The sequence below is a fragment of the Giraffa tippelskirchi genome, chromosome 2 (assembly GCF_054371585.1).
Source record: "Giraffa tippelskirchi isolate mGirTip1 chromosome 2, T2T-mGirTip1v1.2.pri, whole genome shotgun sequence".
Taxonomy (NCBI): Eukaryota; Metazoa; Chordata; class Mammalia; order Artiodactyla; family Giraffidae; genus Giraffa; species Giraffa tippelskirchi.
The window spans coordinates 233,624,742-233,644,720 of NC_137276.1; the positions used below are offsets into that span (position 1 = coordinate 233,624,742).

The 19,979-nt window shown below is 49.9% G+C and overlaps 1 protein-coding gene across 2 annotated transcripts in view; it reads left to right on the forward strand.

Annotated features, from left to right (window-relative positions):
• The window catches only part of BTD (biotinidase), a 36,798-nt gene that overhangs the window by 8,283 nt on the left and 8,536 nt on the right, over positions 1–19,979 (forward strand). For both annotated transcript variants that reach the window (XM_081573275.1, XM_081573276.1), the window contains exons 2-3: positions 8,971–9,241; positions 17,881–18,030. In XM_081573275.1, the coding sequence (XP_081429401.1) occupies positions 8,987–9,241; positions 17,881–18,030 (405 nt within the window). In that variant the 5' untranslated portion in view covers positions 8,971–8,986. The remainder of the gene's footprint in view (positions 1–8,970; positions 9,242–17,880; positions 18,031–19,979) is intronic.

Here is a 19,979-nt window from a genome sequence, read left to right on the forward strand (position 1 = left end):
TATTGGTCTCTTTCAAGTTTAGGAGTAACCTCTTTCCAAAAAAGAGCCAGACTGCTTTCCGCTGCTTTGCCCTGAGGAAGGTAGCACCAACGAGCTTGGGGAACTTGGGCCTTCATGCTGGGAAGGCTGCAGCAGTCAGTCGGTTGTCTGCCCTCGGTCGGTCTGGATGGCCCAGCGCCATGGGGCTTGTGTTAGTAACCAGGATGTAGCCCTGGCTGAGCACACAAAAAATTACCAGTCTGTCCAAAGCAGGGCATGCTCAGCGCCTCCAGGAGAACAGAAGCAGAGGTGGGAACCAGGTCTCTGCCACGCACGTGAGACGGCCACTCTCACCCTGGATCGTGTACGCGCTGTGCTTGGCGGTGGGTCCCCTACATCTCGCCACCACGATCGTGTCGAGAGCATCCTCCACCAGCACGCAGGACTGACGGCATCTGGACCCACCTGCCTGCTTCTGGCTGTTCCTCTCTTGGGGAGCTTAGCTGTGCCTCCCCCGTATATACTTGGTGCGCCCTCCATAGAAGATGGCCTTTGGCAGGTGTTTCTCTGGCGCTTTGTTTTACTTTAGCTTTGTTGCTTAGCTTTGTTTACTTAGCTTTGTTAGCTTTTTGTTTTGTTGCTTCATTTCCTCTTCCTACTGTCGTTCATTGTCAATGTTTCTGGGCTATCCTATTAGGGATTGTTCTTTGGACTTGGGGACCATGGTTTCCGTTGTTCTCCGTCGTCTGCATGCAGGGCGTCCTGTGATGTGGTGTCTCCCTCCCCGGCATGGGGGTGACACGCCTTGATGTCCTGAGCTTTGGCCTGTTTTGCCCTTAGGGATATCGTGTCCACCGTACAATTAATTCACAAAGAACTGTTCCATCGTGCCCACTTCTGAGCACATCTTCCCTGAACATCTGACCTGTGGTTTTAGAGCATCCTGTTTTCTGTCCGCTGGTTGTGTTTTTCCACATCCAGCCTTCAGGGCCTCACTCTCTAAAAGCTGCTTCTTCTGACCACTCTGATTGAAGGTAGTCCAACACAGAAATGGCGGGGGGTGGGGGTGGGGGAGTGGCTTCTCAAGGGGTTTGAAAGACAATTCTTTGCTGATACCACGGAGGCTTATTTCAGAGACCTTGATGATAGTTCCGGAGGGCTGGGAAGGTGAAGCCCAGCTGGAAGTCATAGATGTCCCAGAAGAGCAGGGTCGCTACAAGTGCCAGGACTTTTCGACTCTCCCAAGACCGATGGAGAGTAAGGACACAGAGCTGCTCTGAGCTTGCCCTGCTCCCTTGGCCAAGGTCTATGAACAACAGTTTAAGACTTGTCAGCAATTCATTTTCGGCTCCCAAAGCTTTCAGATAAGTTTTTGGAAAGAAATCCGGTACATTTTTGCAGAATATAGCTGGAAGATTTTTCAGATTATCTATTTATTTATGAATGTATACTATTTATAAATTTTTAGAATTAAAAATTTAAATTTATAAATACATTATTTATTTCGTTGTATTTCTACATATTTCTTTTTTTTTTTTTACACTAAACAAACACCATTTAATATTCAAAATAATAATGAAGTTAACTTCTGTGGCTAAGTCATCAGGCACACCTGTGCTTATTTCCTGGACCTCTTTTTTTTTTTTTTACGCAAATTCTTTTATTTTTTTATTTTTTATTTATTTTTTTTAATAAATTTATTTATTTTAGTTGGGGGCTAATTACTTTACAATATTGTAATAGTTTTTGCCATACATTGACATGAATCAGCCATGGGTTTACATGTGTTCCCCTTCCTGGACCCCCCACCCACCTCCCTCCCCATCCCATCCCTCTGGGTCATCCCATTGCCCCGGCCCTGAGCCCTTGTCTCATGCATCCAACATGGAATGGTGTTCTGTTTCACATACGATAATATACATGTTTCAATGCTATTCTCCCAGAACGTCCCACCCTCACCTTCTCCCTCAGAGTCCATAAAATTGTTCCATGCATCTGTGTCTCTTATTCTGACTCGCATATAGGGTTATCGTTACCATCTTTCAAATTCCATATATATGCATTAGTATACTGTATTGTTGTTTTTCTTTCTGGCTTACTTCACTCTGTATAATGGGCTCCAGTTTCATCCATCTCAGTAGAACCGATTCAAATGTACTTTTTTTAATGGCTGAGTAATATTCCATCGTGTATATGTACCACAGCTTCCTTATCCATTCATCTTATGAAATTGCCAAATGGAGTATCTATCTATTACCCCTGTTTTATTCGTTTAAAATCAGGAACTTTAAACATGTGAAAATCAGCAACAATCTGGTTCTCCTGTGATGCTCCTGTTGAGGCAAAGGCAAGCACTGAATCCTTTAACTGACCTGGATCAGATCGTTTTAGGGACCTCCCTGCCTCCAATTTGATTGCTTTGCTGCACATTTTAAATAATGTGGTGGAAACACTCTGAAATCTGCCCATGTTCTCTCAGCCCTGTTGGAGAGGCACCTGAGAAATAAAGGTGATGGTTCTGGCTCACATTTTTCTTTGACGTGAGCGGAAGACAGAGACAGAATGGACCTGCCTCTACCCTCCAGCCCAGTGGTTCTCCAGGTGACCCAGGCTAGGAGCGTCAGCACCACCATCACCCAGGAACTTGTTAGAAAAATGCATATTCTCGGGCCCTACCCCAGACCTGCTGAGTTAAAACTCCCAGGAACAGGGCCCACGGAGCTTCATGTTCAAGCCCTGCGGGTGTCCCAGCATCAGGGAACATTTGAGAGCCCCTGCTCTGGTCTGACCACCCAGACTCGGTGGGAGCGTGCTGTGAATTTCTGTCAAATTCTGCTGCAGCTGCATTGAAGACACTACCATGGTCTTTGAAGTTCTGATACATTACCCTTGTCTTGAATGTGCGCTGGGAGGGCTGGAGCCGGAGCCAGGAGAGCTGCTTTCTCTATTGTCACCACTAACTGGTCCTGGAGGACTCCCTCACCAGGAAAGTGGAATTTTCCCATCTGCTTTTCTCGCCTTGTGTGACAGCAAGATAAAATGAAACAGTGGATGTTAAAGTGGTTTGAAAGTGTTAGCATGCAGTATGAGATGCAAGGTGGCGTCCGTATAAAAGAGTCCGTATAGAGCTTTATCTCGACCAGATTTCCCTGTGAACAGTGCTGTGCGTCTGCAGTGGGCTGTGTTGCTGGGCACACCCACTCACAGCTGTTAGAAATCACAGCTAACTTAGCACCTGTGAGTACAGAAGAGGCAATAGGTCCTAGGAACACGACAGAGTTAAAAAAAAATAGCTTCCATGAGACCCCAGTCTTGGAAAATCCAATGCTTTCTAGTTTTTTCACTGTAAACGAGGTAGGCGAAATGTTAGAAATGAAAGGGAGAAGGAAAGGAGGGGGGAAAATGTACCCGTTTACTTCTTAAGAAGGACCCACTATCATGGGATTCGCGCTGACGGTGGTACCCAGTTTGCCCACAGGGTGGCAGCTGCAGACCTGGAGGCTCAGCCTCACGGGCCCTCTTCTCTCTCTGTCCGCACAAGAGGGAAAAAAAAAGAGCCTTCTTCTGTTCATTCAGCACCCGCGCGTTTCAGGGGCGGTGTTGTCTTCAGTTACAGAGATAATATCCCATTTGAGGGAAAGAAAGGTGACCCTATTTCAGTTGAAGGGATCTTTGATTGCCCCTGCGGTGTTCCACGAGAAATGACTGCAGCTGACAGAAAGAGGTCCCAGCCCAAGGGCTGGCCGTGGGCACCCTCCTGTGTGTCCTTCTCCTGTTTGGTGACAACAGCTGGACTGTTTTTTAAGGGAAATCACGACCTGCCAGTTCAGCCCCGAAGTTCCTGGTAATTTACTCACTGTCCTGTGTGAATTCAGCCTTGAAGCCCAGCACCACCCTCAGCGGCCCCTGGAGGCATCGGAGTCTTGGTGGTGGAAATTTGCAGGAAACTGAGCTACAACGCTGTGGGGCTTTACGTTGCTCCAGGGCCAGTCGGGGGCCTGCTGGAGAAGAGAAGGCTTTCTGGATAGCGAAGTTCTCTTTGGGGTTTCTTTAAATTCAGATTATATAAATTAGATGGAGATGGGCATTCTTCCTTTTTTTCTTTGATAAATCGAAGGATAATTGCTTTACAGAATTTTGCTGTTTTCTGTCAAACCTCAACATGAATCAGCCACAGGCATTATTTCTTTAAAAAAATTTTTTTTTTTAAATTTTCTATTGCAGTATAGCTGATTAGCAATGTTGTGATAGTTTCAGGTGGACAGCAAAGGGACTCAGCCAAACACATACATGTATCCCTTCTCCCCCAAACTCCCCTCCCATCCAGGCTGCCACATAACATGGAGCAGAGATCCCTGTTCTGTCCAGTAGGACATTGTTGGTTATCCATTTAAAATACAGCAGCGTGTCCATGTCCGTCCCAGACCCCCTAACCGTCCCGTCCCTCCATCCTCCCACCCCCACCCCCACAACCATAAATTCTCATAGTTTGTGAGTATGTTTCTGTTTTGTAAATAAATTCATTTGTATTATTTCTTTTTAGATTTTGCATATAAGAGATGTCATATTTCTCCTATGTTGACTTACAAGATGCTCATTATGTCTCCTACTTATGTAAAAGACTTAGGGAAATCACAAAATTCGTGAGAATGGTTTTAAAACTGTTTAGAGCTTCACAGTGTTTTTCTTGGAGTCCTGTCGGATACATGTAGAGTTGTATTCTGCTGGTTCCTAATGACTTAGCCGGCCCACTTTGTTCCACAGGATGTAACATTTCCTCTGCCAGCTCTTCCCGCCTCTTTCCCAGTAAGGGGGCTGTTATTCTCCCTGGCAAGTGGAAAGTGACAAGCTCTTTTATTAAAACAATCAGGACATCTATATATAAAATTTTAAAGGTATATACCCGCCTCTGAATTATCTTATTAAGAATACCTTCATAATAATCCTTTCATTTTATTGCAAAAGACACTACTGTAATAGCAAGGCTAGGAAAGAAACAGCTAATTATCAAAGTGACTCATGTAGCAAGATGGAAACTCCAAGTTCCTTGCATGTAAAAATATCTCATGATTGACGTGTTCCCAAATTTCCACAAAATCGATTTCCACGTAATGATTTAAGGCTTTGATTGCTTTCCCTCGTGGATCTCAGGCACTTTCCCAAACAGAATGAGCAGCCGGGGAGCGTGCTTCCTTATGAAATGAGAAGCAGAGGCTTCTGTAGGCAGTGGGCAGATGATGCTGGCCGAACGGAGTCCCTCCACCCCAGCCGCTGTTTCCTGTCGGGACTGTGAGCGCCCTGGCTCTCCCTGTGGGGCCCCGGGGAGTCACTGGGGGATTCTGAGCAGAGGAGCGGCTCTGAGTGGCTCAGGCTCTACTTGGATCTCCGTGGAGAAGGGGCCGGAGGAGGGGGGGTCATTGGGGGAGCTGCCCGTGGCCACCCTCTGACTTCATTTTTTTTGGCCGTCTCCCAGCCCTCTGCTCTCCTGGCTGTTTCTTGAGCCACCCCTGAAGTCCCCACTTGGGCCTTTTAACCAAGCAGCCCTCTGCCTGGAGCCTTCTCCCCGACCCCCAGGAGTCCGCAGCCCTCCTCCCGCACCTTCTTCAGATGCCAGGATCTCTTTGAGCCCTTCCTGGTCTAAAACCTGCTCCCACCCCAACCCCCGGCCCTCCCTGCCCTCTCCCCTGTCTTTATCTTTCCTTCCTACTTATTGCCAACTGCCAGCATGAAGTGCAGTCAGCTGGCGTTAGCGATGGGATTAATGTCCCAATAAACTCGTCATCAGTTGAAAAGACCCAAGGTGGAAAGTGCACTTATTACGCCCAGCCCACCTCACGTGTGCCCAGAGCACTCACTTTAGTCTGCAGGTGGGCAGAACCCTCTAACCCCAGGCCTAGTTGATCATAAAGGGTGGAACGTCTCACGGGATTTCTGGGACACCTACTGGAAGGGGAAACAGCACGAGATGTGGGTGCAGACGGTTGTCAGAGTGCGGGTCGTTCACCCTTGTGATCTTAGGGTCGAGTCTGCCCTGCGCAGGGTGAGGGAGAGCGTTGCTAGGCAGGTCCCCATTCTGAATCCTGAGCACGGTTTCTGCTGAAAGCATACGGCTTTCGCAGCATCATAAAGTCACGAGTGAGGGACCCTCTGTGTGGACTGTGGCAGACACGTGGGGGGTGGTCCACTCGGAAGGGCTGGGTGCCTTCACCACCGGGTCCTTGAGGCCAGCGCCCGCGTCTGGCATGGGCAGGCGTCACGCAGACGTCGAAGTGAGTGTCCACCGGCCCAGCCATCTCCCCACTGGCTCAGGGGGCACATGAAGCGGGGGTGGGAGCCAGAGGTCCCTTCAGTGACGCCTCCATGCCGGGCCCTTCCTGGAGTCTAGTCTCACGTCAAATGCCTGCGATGGAAGGAGGCTCATAGCTCGCTCTTCAGGCTGAACACAGGCCTCCAGCCACCTTTGTGTTCAGGGTCCAGGCCCTGCCCAGCTCTGCAGGGAGGTCGGTTGCTGGGCCGCCAGAAACCTCCTGACTCTAGGGCCTTGGTGTTCCCGGGGAGCCCCCCCACCCCTGCCCTGTCCCTCAGCCTCTGCTCCTGAGCCAGTTCCAGGCAACCTTGCATCCTGGCTGCCCCCCAGCCCTGCCTTTCAGAACTCCTGCTACATAAAGAATTTGGTTAAATGTCTGCAATGGCACCACTCTACAGCAGGGACACACTGTGGTGCCTATTTTTACTCAAATGACTCATTCTCTGCTGCCTCATTAGGCTTACTTCCTTTGGAGCGTGACTACCTGGCTGAATCTGCCTAACCGCTCGTTCCTGACTGACCTCTGTTCATGCAGAAATGATGGCCACTCACAGCTCCCTTGCCAGGCTCCTTTTGTAAAGAATCGAAATTTATTTTCTCAAAATAGAAAAGTGATACCGTGCCGGTTCTGCAAGTTCCTTGCTATGCCGGATTGCAGTCCCTGAGACATAAACAAATGTTCTGCGTCCCCACATCAGTGGTGGGCAGTTCTTAGCTGAGAAAGGAGGACCCTGCAAACACCACCCTCTGCTCCAGGTCCTCCTGACCTGACCCTGCCTGGCCCCGGGTCATCTGCCCCCCACCCACCCCCATCATGGGTCTCATTTTCCTCCCTCTTAGGGAGAGACCTGGGTTTGATCCCTGGGTTGGGAAGATCCCCTGGAGAAGGGAAAGGCTACCCGCTCCAGTATTCTGGCCTGGAGAATTCCATGAACGCTATAGTTCATGGGGTCGCAAAGAGTCGGACACGACTGAGCAACTTTCACTCACTTACTCAGGGAGGCCATGGCCTTATATTGCAAATGTGACTTTGAAGATGAAAGTTTCCTCCCCATACCACTCTCCCTTATCATTCTGAAACCAGAGCTGGAATGTTAAACAGATTTTGAGACTCAAAATTATTCCTTGCTGGTCTTTAGAAGCAAAACTCAAATAAGAAAGCTTATCAATTGCACTTCTGTTTCTGCTCAAAAGCTCCTGACCGCTCGCTCAAAGGCCCCTTGTTCTGATCTCCTGACACTGCTCACAGTGGCCCAGACCGCGGCAGTTCGCCTGGCGTTTGGGTGGACCTTTTATTCCCTGGGGAAGAAGGGGCAGTTTGCGAGGGGCGGGGGCAGGACGCGGAAGGCGCGCCGCCCGGCGGAGAAGACTCTGAGTCCGTGGGGGTTCTGACGGAGCTGCTGAAAATAGTTACGGTTGCTTTTGTTTTTGGAACTTTTGCAAGAAAAAGAAATTTGTGGAGCCTGGAGAGTCTGGTTTTGGAATGCAAGCATGGGGGCTCTGAGTCAGACCTGGGCGGGACGACATTTTCTCATTAAGGAGCAGAATATGGTTTCTCGATCTGTTTCTGCTGTCGACGTTTAGCTGGATTCCTGGATGGTTGGTCAGCCTAGGCACATCTCCACAGAGCACGGGCCTGGCCTTGGCACCACCCGGCAAATCTGTGTGCCAGGGGAGGGGCTTTGGCTGTGAGGCCAGGTTGATTTTCAAGGCAGAACTGTGTGTAAAAACGCCCAGTGACACATAACTATTAAAAATTAAAATTCCTGTTCTTGGGGGAAAAAGGCACACACAGAAGTGTCATTGTAAGTGATATGATTTACTTCTTAATCTCTTACAGTAGGAGCTAGAAAGCTGAATTTCTTTTCCAGAAAATTCTCATTTATTTTCTAGAAAGTTGCATTTTATTAATGCTGAAGGATTTTAATTTCCAAATGAATATGCTTTTTTTTTTTTTAAATCAGGAGTTTTGGAAATCCCAGAAACAGAGGTAGAAAAAGTCACAGTGTATGGTGGCAGTTCTCAAGTTCAAGGAGGGGTGGGTGGGGGAAATCATACTGTGATGGCAGACTCCTTTTAGCCCGTCTGTAAACTGACGTTTTAGTAGAAATTGGTAGTTTCTCTGCACCAAGTTAAAGACTGTTGTGCTGGCTAAGGGGAGGCTTATATATAAGCCTTTATATAAGTATATAAATATTCACTACTAACCAAAGAAAGGCAGGGAAAGTTGTGATGCATCAGGTTTTATGGTTAGGGTAGCCGAGCTGTACTTTGAGGACCACAACCATCACAGCCGGTTTGGATGGTTGACATGCAGCATGGGTGTGCGTATGGAGGGCAGGCTGTGGGGTGTGGGGTACATCATAGAATTATGTAAAACTATTAGAATAGTTATTATTGCCTAAATCTGAAGCATGCAGCTAGAAAATTGTGGCGAGCACTAGGTCTGTTTTGGAAATGTTCTGAACCAGACGGTTAACACAGTGAGCCATTTTAAAGGGACCTCGCCCCGTGTTTGGAGAGAAACACATACCCTTTTATTAGGAACGTGAAGCAAACTCTTTGAGCTGCAGCATCCCAGTGGGTACGTTTAATTGCCGGGAATAATAAATCGCAGCGTGGAAGTCCCGGTCTTGGCAGGATTCTGGACTCAGCTGTCCTCCCCTCGCCCCTTCCCCTTCTAGACTGACCAACGGCATCATGTCTGGAGCCGGCTGGCAGCTGACCCTTCTCCTGTGCAGCTGGTGTGTGGTTGCAGCCCTCCGGGGGGGCCAGGCAGAGGAGGCCTGTCCAGCCAAGCCCCACCAGGCCGCCCGCTACGTGGCCGCTGTGTACGAGCACCGATCCTTCCTGAGTCCCGACCCGCTGGCCCTCACCAGCCGCAAGCAGGCCTTGGAGCTCATGCATCGGAACCTCGACATCTATGAGCAGCAAGTGATGACTGCGGCCCAAAAGGCAAGACATGCTGAACAGGGTGGGCTGGCCCGGGGTCAGTGGTCCCCTACAGCCCCTCTGGAAAATCAGACCCAGAGCTCTGAGCTGAAGGAATCAGGTGGCTCAGTTCAGTTCAGTTCAGTCCTCAGTTGTGTCCGACTCTGCGACCCCATGGACTGCAGCACACCAGGCCTCCCTGTTCATCACCAACTCCCAGAGTCTACTCAAACTCATGTCCATTGAGTCGGTGATGCCATCCAACCATCTCATCCTCTGTCGTCTCCTTCTCCTCCCACCTTCAATCTTTCCCAGCATCAGGGTCTTTTCCAGTGAGTCAGTTGTTCGCATTAGGTGGCCAAAGTATTGGAGTTTCAGCTTCAGCGTCAGTCCTTCCAAAGAATACTCAGGACTGAGCCGCATCAGGGGGCTAGAGCCCCCCTACTCAGAGGGCGATCTGCAGACCAGCAGCATCAGCCTGCCTGCCGGAGCCCGTGAGAAATGCAGAATGTGGGGCCGCATCCTAGACCTGCAGAGTCAGAATCTATTATTTTGCAAGATCCAGATCCCTGGATGCTTCCCCTCCAGCCTGGGTGGGGAGTGCCGGGCCAGGCCGCTGGTTCTCACACGTGGGGGCTGCTAAACCATCTGGGTGTCTGGCGGCGGCTCCCATGCCCACAGAGTGGGCCGGGGTGCAGGCAGGGGCCTTGGCTGTTTTTAAGGTGCCCCTGGTAGGAAGATGGTGCAGAAACTCCTGAGAGCCATCTGCCTGGGGGCCCCTCCCGCTCTCGGAGGCTTTCAGAGTTTAACCGAAGTAGGGAGCCACCCCGGAGCGGGTTTGCTGCCTCCCGACTATGTAAGGGGGCTCATTTCTGGTCCCCGTGCCGGACCCCGAGCAGCCCGAGGGCCCGGTCCAGTCAGAACCGAGCCCAGCGGACAGAGTAGGCCGGCGCCGCCTCTGTGCCGGGGAAGGAGAGGGGGGGTACCGACTGGAGGGAGGGCTGGGTGGGGTGGAGTAGGACCAGCCGGGCTGCTGAAGGACGCCCCGCTCCCGGGGACAGGCGGGGACCCCCTGGGGGCAAGCACCATGCCTGTGAGGTCAGGGGCAGACCCCCTGCTCATACAGCCCCCCGCCCCTGCGCAGGGTGGCCAGCACTGCCCAGCCAGGCACTGGCCCTCGCTGCGTTCTGATGTGCGGCCTGTGGCCCAGGTGCGTGGAGCACGCTGGTGTTGGAGGGGCGCCTAAAGGGTGTGTGCTCCCGCTTCTGATGGGTGACCCTCCTCCTCTGTTCCCAACCCGATGCCCAGCCCTGGACGCCTCCAGGGGCCCAGGGTTCTTGTCCACTTGAGGACGGTGGGAACTCCTGGGAAAGAGCTTCTTTTCCATGACCAACAGTCAGCCTCCCTGCCACTGCCGCCCATCGCCCTGTCCTCCGAGCCAAAGGACAGACTGAATCCCCTCCCACCCACGCTGCCTTCCCCAGATCGCAGCCTGGCTGTCATGGCCGGGATCTCCCCCCAGGCCCATCGGGATCTCTCCGCAGGCCCATCGGGATCTCTCCCCAGGCCCATCACGATCTCTCCCCAGGACCATCAGGGGTCTGTCCCCAGGCCCATCAGGATCTCTCCCCAGGCCCATCAGGGGTCTGTCCCCAGGCCCATCAGGATCTCTCCCCAGGCACATCAGGGATCTATCCCCAGGCCCATCAGGGATCTGTCCCCAGGCCCATTGGGATCTCTCCCCAGGCCCATCGGGATCTCTCCCCAGGCCCATCGGGATCTCTCCCCAGGCCCATCGGGGGTCTGTCCCCAGGCCCATCCACAGCTCCTGGAGAGAGGCGGTTCCAGCCCTTCCCCTGAGGCATTCTGGGTTACCCCGTAGCCTGGACTGCACACAGTTCTGTCGAGGGCAGGACGGGGCAGACCTGCCACCATTCTCAGTCTAAGTGTTGTCCCCGGATGAAAAGCTTTTGACAGTTACATCTCGCTGTGGGCTCCCCAGGCTCTTGCTGTCAGTCACAGCCCCTGAGCCCTTTTCACACAGACATACACACTGCCATGGCCGTGCCATCCTTGTAAGGGTAACTGATTTAACCTGATAGCAAAGCCTCCCATTTAGGCCATTAAATTTCATCGTTCCAGCTGGTTGGGCTATTTGGGGATCTGTACTGGCACCCTGCATATCAGTTACCTTCACGTCATTCACACCTCCCGGACACACCTTGTTTGCCTCCGCCCTGACCCAGGCCATGCCCCGAGGCCTTCTCCTGACACAGATCCATTCTCTCTGCACGCAGGCGTTGGCTTGCACAGTGCTGAAATGTCATCCCCTTTCCCTCAATCCTGTCCACAAAACCACCCTGAGACATTTGGCAGATGCCACACTGAAACCCCAGAGACCGTGACTACAGTATTCCCTGCCTTTTCATCACCTGCCCCCAAATGAAATGTAACGTGTTTTTGTTAAACGTATACTTCCCTCACAGCTCAGTTGGTAAATCATCTGCCTGCAATGCAGGAGACCCGGGTACGATTCCTGGGTCGGGAAGATCCCCTGGAGAAGGAAATGGCAACCCACTCTGGTATTCTTGCCTGGAGAATCCATGGACAGAGGAGCATGGTAGGCTACAGTCCATGGGGTCGTAAAGAGTCAGACATGACTTAGTGACTAAACCACCACCACCACACTGGCTGCAGACATCATTCCATCTCTACTTGTGGTCCAGGAGCAGAGATGAAGCTGTTGATCTGGTCATTTTTAGGGCCTACAGACGTCTTAGCTCCCCTACATGGTTATATGTGTTAAAGTCACCTCTAAGACAGGTTGATGCCAAGTGTATGTCAAAGTTTTGTATCAAACATACTATAAGGGTAGGCCAACTGAAAGAGTTCTCTCTTGACAGAGGCATTTACAGTGAAGAAAAGGAGTCACACTTAAAGATACTAGGCTGGGAGTTTACCTGGGTTGGCACTCGGAATTCCTCAGGAGTTCTTGGGCTCACTGGTCTACCAGAAAACTGCTCAAGCCCTCTGTCAGCATGCAAAGTACTTCCTAGAAGGTGTCAGAGCCTGAGTTCTGCCTCTGCTCCAGTCTGAGTCCTCATTCCTGGCAGATGTGTAATTAGGAAATGAAATTTAATATTAATAGGTACTCAAACTGTTACTTTGCACAGGTAACCATTCAGTGCTTTCAAAGCTTTCATTTTTAATAACGGAAAATATTTGTCCAAGTATAATTTGCAAAAAGTTAGAAATGTGACTCTTATACATAGAGAAGAAAGGGCATGTGTCAAAGCTTTTATTTAACTCATTAATTAATGAAGGAACCAGTAAGGTGATAAAGCTGGCTCAAAAGAGAATTCGAGGAAGAGACGTGAGTGTATCCATCAGTCAAATGAATGTTGAAATGAATCCGCTAATAGATACAAAAATGGCTGACGCTGTCCCGTGCTGTGCTTAGTTGCTCAGTCGTGTCCGACTCTCTGTGACCCCATGGACTGGAGCCCACAAGCTCCTCTGTCCAGGGGATTCTCCAGGCAAGGATACTGGAGTGGGTTGCCATGCCCTCCTCCAGGGGATCTTCCCGACCCAGGGATTTAACCCAGGTTTGCCACATTGCACGCAGATTCTTTAGTCCTACAGGGTAATAAAACATCAGGTTTAGGGTAATGTTTTCTTAAATAGCAAAGGCAAACAATGGTACGTTCACTGGATAAATGATCCTCGAATGTGCTTGTCAGTCAGTACTCTGCTGTATCGGGGACAGATATACAAAGAATGGAGACCGACATTCTTCATCTCGTTTATTTCCAAGTTTGCAGTAATTTTCCTTTCTAATGTGCAGTGAATTTAATTCAGATGACCATTATATCTACTACTGTGGGCAGGAATCCCTTAGAAGAAATGGAGTAGCCATCATGGTCAACAAAAGAGTCCGAAATGCAATACTTGGATGCAATCTCAAAAATCACAGAATGATCTCTGTTCATTTCCAAGGCAAACCATTCAATATCACCGTAATTCAAGTCTAAGCCCCGACCAGTAATGCTGAATTAGCTGAAGTTGAACAGTTCTGTGAAGACCTACAAGACCTTCTAGAACTAACACCCAAAAAAGATGTCCTTTTCATTATAGGGGACTGGAATGCAAAAGTAGGAAGTCAAGAAACACCTGGAGTAACAGGCAAATTTGGCCTTGGAGTACAGAATGAAGCAGGGCAAAGGCTAATAGAGTTCTGCCAAGAGAACGCACTGATCATAGTAAACACCCTCTTCCAACAACACAAGAGAAGACTCTACACATGGACATCACCAGATGGTCAACACCAAAATCAGATTGATTATATCTTTGCAGCCAAAGATGGAGAAGCTCTATACAGTCAGCAAAAACAAAACCAGGAGCAGACTGTGGCTCAGATCATGAACTCCTTATTGCCAAATTCAAACTGAAATTGAGGAAAGTGGAGAAAACCGCTAGACCATTCAGGTATGACCTAAATCAAATCCTTTATGACTATACAGTAGAAGTGAGAAATAGATTTAAAGGACTAGATCTGATAGAATACCTGATGAACTATGGATGGAGGTTCGTGACATTGTACAGGAGACAGGAATCAAGACCATCCCCAAGAAAAAGAAATGTGAAAAAGCAAAATGGCTGTCTGAGGAGGCCTTACAAATAGCTGTGAAAAGACAGGAGGCGAAAAGCAAAGGAGAAAAGAAAAGATATACACATTTGAACGCAGAGTTCCAAAGAATAGCAAGGAGAGCTAAGAAAGCCTTCCTCAGCGATCAATGCAAAGAAATAAGAGGAAAACAATAGAATGGGAAAGACTAGAGATCTTTTCAAGCAAATTAGAGATACCAAGGGAACATTTCATGCAAAGATGGGCTCAATAAAGGACAGAAATGGTAGGGACCTAACAGAAGCAGAACATATTAAGAAGAGATGGCAAGAATACACAGAAGGACTGTACAAAAAAGTTCTTCACGAACCAGACAATCACGATGGTGTGATCACTCACCTAGAGCCAGACATCCTGGAATGTGAAGTCAAGTGGGCCTTAGAAAGCATCACTACGAACAAAGCTAGTAGAGGTGATGGAATTCCAGTTGAGCTATTTCAAATCCTGAAAGATGATGCTGTGAAAGTGCTGCACTCGATATGCCAGCAAATTTGTAAAACTCAGCAGTGGCCACAGGACTGGAAAAGGTCAGTTTTCATTCCAATCCCAAAGAAAGGCAATGCCAAAGAATGCTCAAACTACTGCATAATTGCACTCATCTCACACGCTAGTAAAGTAATGCTTAAAATTCTCCAAGCCAGGCTTCAACAATACGTGAACCGTGAACTTGCAGATGTTCAAGCTGGTTTTAGAAAAGGCAGAGGAACCAGAGATCAAATTGCCAATATCCGCTGGATCATCGAAAAAGCAAGAGAGAACCAGAAAAACATCTATTTCTGCTTCATTGACTATGCCAAAGCCTTTGAGTGTGTGGATCACAGTAAACTGTGGAAAATTCTGAAAGCGATGGGAATACCAGACCACCTGACCTCCCTCTTGAGAAACCTGTATGCAGGTCAGGAAGCAACAGTTAGAACTGGACATGGAACAACAGACTGGTTCCAAATAGGAAAAGGAGTACGTCAAGGCTGTATATTGTCATCCTGCTTATTTAACTTATATGCAGAGTACATCATGAGAAACGTTGGGCTGGAGGAAGCATAAGCTGGAATCAAGATTGCCGGGAGAAATATGAATAACCTCAGATATGCAGATGTCACCACCCTTATGGCAGAAAGTGAAGAAGAACTAAAGCGCCTCTTGATGAAAGTGAAAGAGGAGAGTGAAAAAGTTGGCTTAAAGCTCAACATTCAGAAAACTAAGATCATGGCATCTGGTCCCATCACTTCATGGCAGATAGATGGGGAAACAGTGGCTGATTTTATTTTTCTGGGCTCCAAAATCACTGCGGATGGTGATTGCAGCCATGAAATTAAAAGACGCTTACTCCTTGGAAGGAAAGTTATGGCCAACCTAGATAGCATATTAAAAAGCAGAGACATTACTTTACGAACAAAGGTCTGTCTAGTCAAGGCTATGGTTTTTCCAGTGGTCATGTATGGATGTGAGAGTTGGACGGTGAAGAAAGCTGAGCGCTGAAGAATTGATGCTTTTGAACTGTGGTGTTGGAGAAGACTCTTGAGAGTCCCTTGGACTGCAAGGAGATCCAACCAGTCCATCCTAAAGGAGATCAGTCCTGGGTGTTCATTGGAAGGATTGATGTTGAAGGTGAAACTCCAATACTTTGGCCACCTGATGCAAAGAGCTGACTCATTGGAAAAGACCCTGATGCTGGGAAAGATTGAGGGCAGGAGGAGAAGGGGACAACAGAGGATGAGATGGCTGGATGGCATCATTGACTCGATGGACATGGGTTTGGGTGGATTCAGGGAGTTGCTGATGGACAGGGAGGCCTGACGTGCTGCGGTTCATGGGGTTGCAAAGAGTCGGACACGACTGAGAGACTGAACTGAGCTGAATGTGCAGTAAGATGACCAAATACATATTCTGCTGGAGGGAATGAATTTTGCTATGATCTTTCTGGAAGGCTATTTGGCAATGTATGTTAAGAATTTAAATTTTTTTCCTATGTTTGACACTCAGTATTTTCACTTATAAAGCTTTATGCTTATAAAGCTTTATTTATAAAGAAATAACCAGAGTTCCAATCAAAGGTTTGTGTAGAGCGCTCATCCAGAAAGTGTTTTGAGTACCCTGTATGCAGAGGGTCACCACAGTTTTCTCTTTATTACAAAAAGTTGGGAGCGATTCAAATGTCTAGTAACAGAGGATAAACTGTGGTGTCTTCTTAAATATTATCCAACGTCTGATACCAGTGATATTTCTGAAGGTGTCTTTGTAGTTTTTTTTTAAGTAATTTTATTTATGTCTGGCTGCACTGGCCCATTGGACAAGGCAATGGCAACCCACTCCAGTACTCTTGCCTGGAAAATCCCATGGACGGGGGAGCCTGGTGGGTTGCAGTCCATGGGGTCGCGAAAAGTCAGACACGACTGAGTGACTTCACTTTCACTTTTCACTTTCCTGCATTGGAGAAGGAAATGGCAACCCACTCCAGTGTTCTTGCCTGGAGAATCCCAGGGACGGCGGAGCCTGGTGGGCTGCCGTCTATGGGGTCGCACAGAGTCGGACACGACTGAAGCGACTTCGCAGCAGCAGCAGCAGCACTGGACCGTCACTGCTGCACACGGGCCGTCGCTAACTGTGGTGAGCATGGCCGACTCTTTGTTGCGGGTGTGCGGGCTTCTCGTTGAGGTGGCTCCTTTTGTTGGGGAGCGTGGGCTGTAGGCACTCAGGTTTGAGTGACTGCAGCACTCGAGGTCGGTACTCGGCGCTTGCAGGGTCCAGAGAGCATGGGCTCAGTCGTGGTGGCGCAGGGGCTCAGCTGCTGTGCAGCACGGGGAGTCTTCCCAGACCAGGGGACTGAACCCGTGTCCCACGCACCGGCAGGCGGATTCTTCCCCACTGTTCCTCCAGGAACGTCCCGGCATCTTTGTAGGCTTGATGTTCTGTCATGAGAGCATCAGGATAGAAAACTGTATGTTTATTATTATCTCAATTACACACACACACACACACACACACACACAGAGGGGAAAAATGAAATCAGTCGAGGTGTTAGCAATTCCTATCTTCATGATACAGGCTTAGGAATTCTTCCTTTATAATTTCTGTTTTCCAAATGTTCCACAAGTAAACTTTCATAGGTTTTATCTAGCCAGGAAAAAGTTATAAGGATGTGCAGCACATTCTGGAAATCAGTGACTCAGGTCGCCTGTTATTCTCAATGACCCGTGCCTGCCTGGCCGTCCTCTGCCACCTTCCACCGTGGCTGAGGCTCTGGGCTTGGCACCTTCAGCCCAGCAAGCGGAGAGCGGCAGGGAAGAGCCTGGCCCAGACGTTCGGGCTGTCTCAGGTGGCTGCCGTCCCCCCTGGGCCGCCCCAGGTGTGGAGGAGGCCTGTGAGGGGCCCAGGGCTCTCAGCGGAGTCTCCTAACTCCCACTGAGAGAAATGCAAGTTAGAGCCCAGCCCTGGCTCCTATGCTGAAATCAGCTCGACCGCGACCCCCTAGCCCAGGGTGGCCCAGCCCCCGTTGCACGTTAGAGTCACCCGGGGCCCTGTAGACAAACTCTGTCCCTGGGACCCCGCTCCCAGCTGGTAGAAGCAGACTCTAGGGATGGGCCCCCGGATCACCCCTAAACAGCCAGTGTGTTTTCAGAAGCTCCCCTGCCTGACGGAGAAGCGCAGTGAAGGCTGAAAGCCACTGGACTATTGGTAGCACGTCTGTTGAGCTCGGCATTCAGGGCCTGTTGTAGTTTCCACTCCAGCCCCCAGGGCACCGCCCCCAGCTCCTAACCAGGCTCCCTGCAGCCAGGCTCACCTGTCCCCTCCGCCCCCAACCAGCCCCAGGCACGTCCCTGGTTCCGAGAGGACACTGTCTCGGTTCCCTCAGGGCAGACCCCATGAGCCGCCCCCCAAGGCTCAGGTCCCTGGCCCTCTGGCCCCTGGTTCCGAGCAGGAATGCGGGCTGCTTCCCGGCATCTGCTGACAGGCTGTCCTCCGACGTTCTGACTTACAGGGTGCACAGATCATAGTGTTTCCAGAAGATGGCATCCACGGATTCAACTTTACAAGGACATCCATTTACCCGTTCTTGGACTTCATGCCGTCTCCCCACTCGGTCAGGTGGAACCCGTGCCTGGAGCCCCACCGATTCAATGACACAGAGGTAAGTGAGGAGACTGGTCTCCCTCCTCAGGGGGCAGGAGGCACGCAGAGCAAGGCCAGGCCAGGGGCCAGGGGCCAGGACGTGCTCAGGAGACTGACCGGAGCCCTTCAGATCCCGAAAACCAAACCCAAGCCCCTGTGCCCCACAGTTAGAGAACGTCCGCTACTATGAGGCCTTGACTCACCTGCGGCTATTCTGGTTTTCAGTCACCAAGCATTACATGAATATATGCTAGAACAACAAATCAAACAGAAGTTAAAAAAACTGGGCTTCCCCGGTGGCTCAGTGGTAAAGGATCCAGCTGCCAAGGCAGGAGACGCAGGCTCCATCCCTGGTCCACGAAGACCCCACGCGCAGTGGAGTGGCTCTGCCCGTGGGCCAGCACTCCTGCACCAGCGCCCCGGAGCCCAGGGACCGCGGCTACCGAGGGCCAAGCCCCCTCGAGCCCCCACTTCACAGCAAGAGACACCCCCACTCACCGCGGCTGGAGAGAAGGCCTCCTGGGAACAAAGACATGGCAGAACCAAAAGTCAATAAATAAAATTATTGTAAAAACTTAAAAAATGAAAGTCCACTTCAGCACACTCCATCCTCCATCCTACCCTGCTTTCTAGAGAAAGCTATGAATGATTGGATGCACCTCCAACTATTAATAGATTCTTGTCTATGCATCCAGCAGATACTGATGTCATTTTTATTTTTTATTTAAAAAAGTTTTTTCATTGATGTACAGTTGATTTACAATGTGTTAATTTCTGCTGTTCAGCAAAGTGGTTCACTGCACAGACATTGTTGTTTGTTCTTTCTCATTTTGGTTTATCACAGGATACTGAGTATGGTTCCCTGCACAGCACAGTAGGATCCCATTTGTCTGTTTTATAGACGGTAGTTTGCATCTGCTAACCTCAAACTCCCAGTCCCTCTCTCCCGCAGCCCGCATGCCACCTCCCCAGCCACTGCAAGTCTGTTCTTTGCATCTGCGAGTCTGCTTCTGTTTCATCCAGTGAAGTCACTCAGTCGTGTCCCACTCTTTGCGACCCCATGGACCGGAGCCCACCAGGCTCCTCCATCCGTGGGATTTTCCAGGCAAGAGTACTGGAGTGGGTTGCCATTTCCTTCTCCAGGGAATCTTCCCGACCCAGGGATCGAACCCAGGTCTCCTGCATTACAGGCAGTCATGTTACTGTCTGAGCTACCAGGAAAGCCCTGTTTCATAGATGAGTTCATTTGTGTCCTATTTTACCTTCCGCATCGAAGTGATAGCGTGTGGTATTTGTCTTTCTCTTTCTGACTTACCTCACTTACTCTGCTAATCTCTTAAGTCCCTCCCTGTGGTTGCACGTGGCACGATTCCATTCTTTCTATGGCTGAGTAACAGTCCATTGTGTGTGTGCACCACATTTTTATCCATTTGTCAGTCGGTGGACGCAGAGGTTGCTTCCATAGCTTGGCTATTGTGAATAGCGATGCTGTGAACATCGGGGCGTGTGTATCTTTTTGGATTAGTCTTCTCCAGACACATGCCCAGGAGTGGGCTTGCTGGGGCATCTGGCTGTGCTGGGTCTTAGTTGCTGCACGTGGGATCTTTGCTGTGTCTTGCGGGATCTTTCCTTGCAGCACACAGACTCTCTAGTTGCGGCTCTCAGGCTCACTAGTCATGGAACACTAGTCGCGGGCTTAGTGGCTCCATGACATGTGGAATCCTAGTTCCCCGACCAGAGATCAAACCCGCATTTCCTGCATTACAAGGCGGATGCTTAACCGCTGGACCACCAGGGAAATCCCTTTATTCTTTTTGAGGGACCTCCGTACTGTTTCCCACAGTGGCCACGCCAGTGTACATTCCCACCTGCGATGTCGGAAAGATCTCCTTTCTCCCACCCTCTCCAGCAACTGTTGTGTGTGGACTTTTTGATGATGGCCGTTCTGAATGGAATGAGGCACCACTT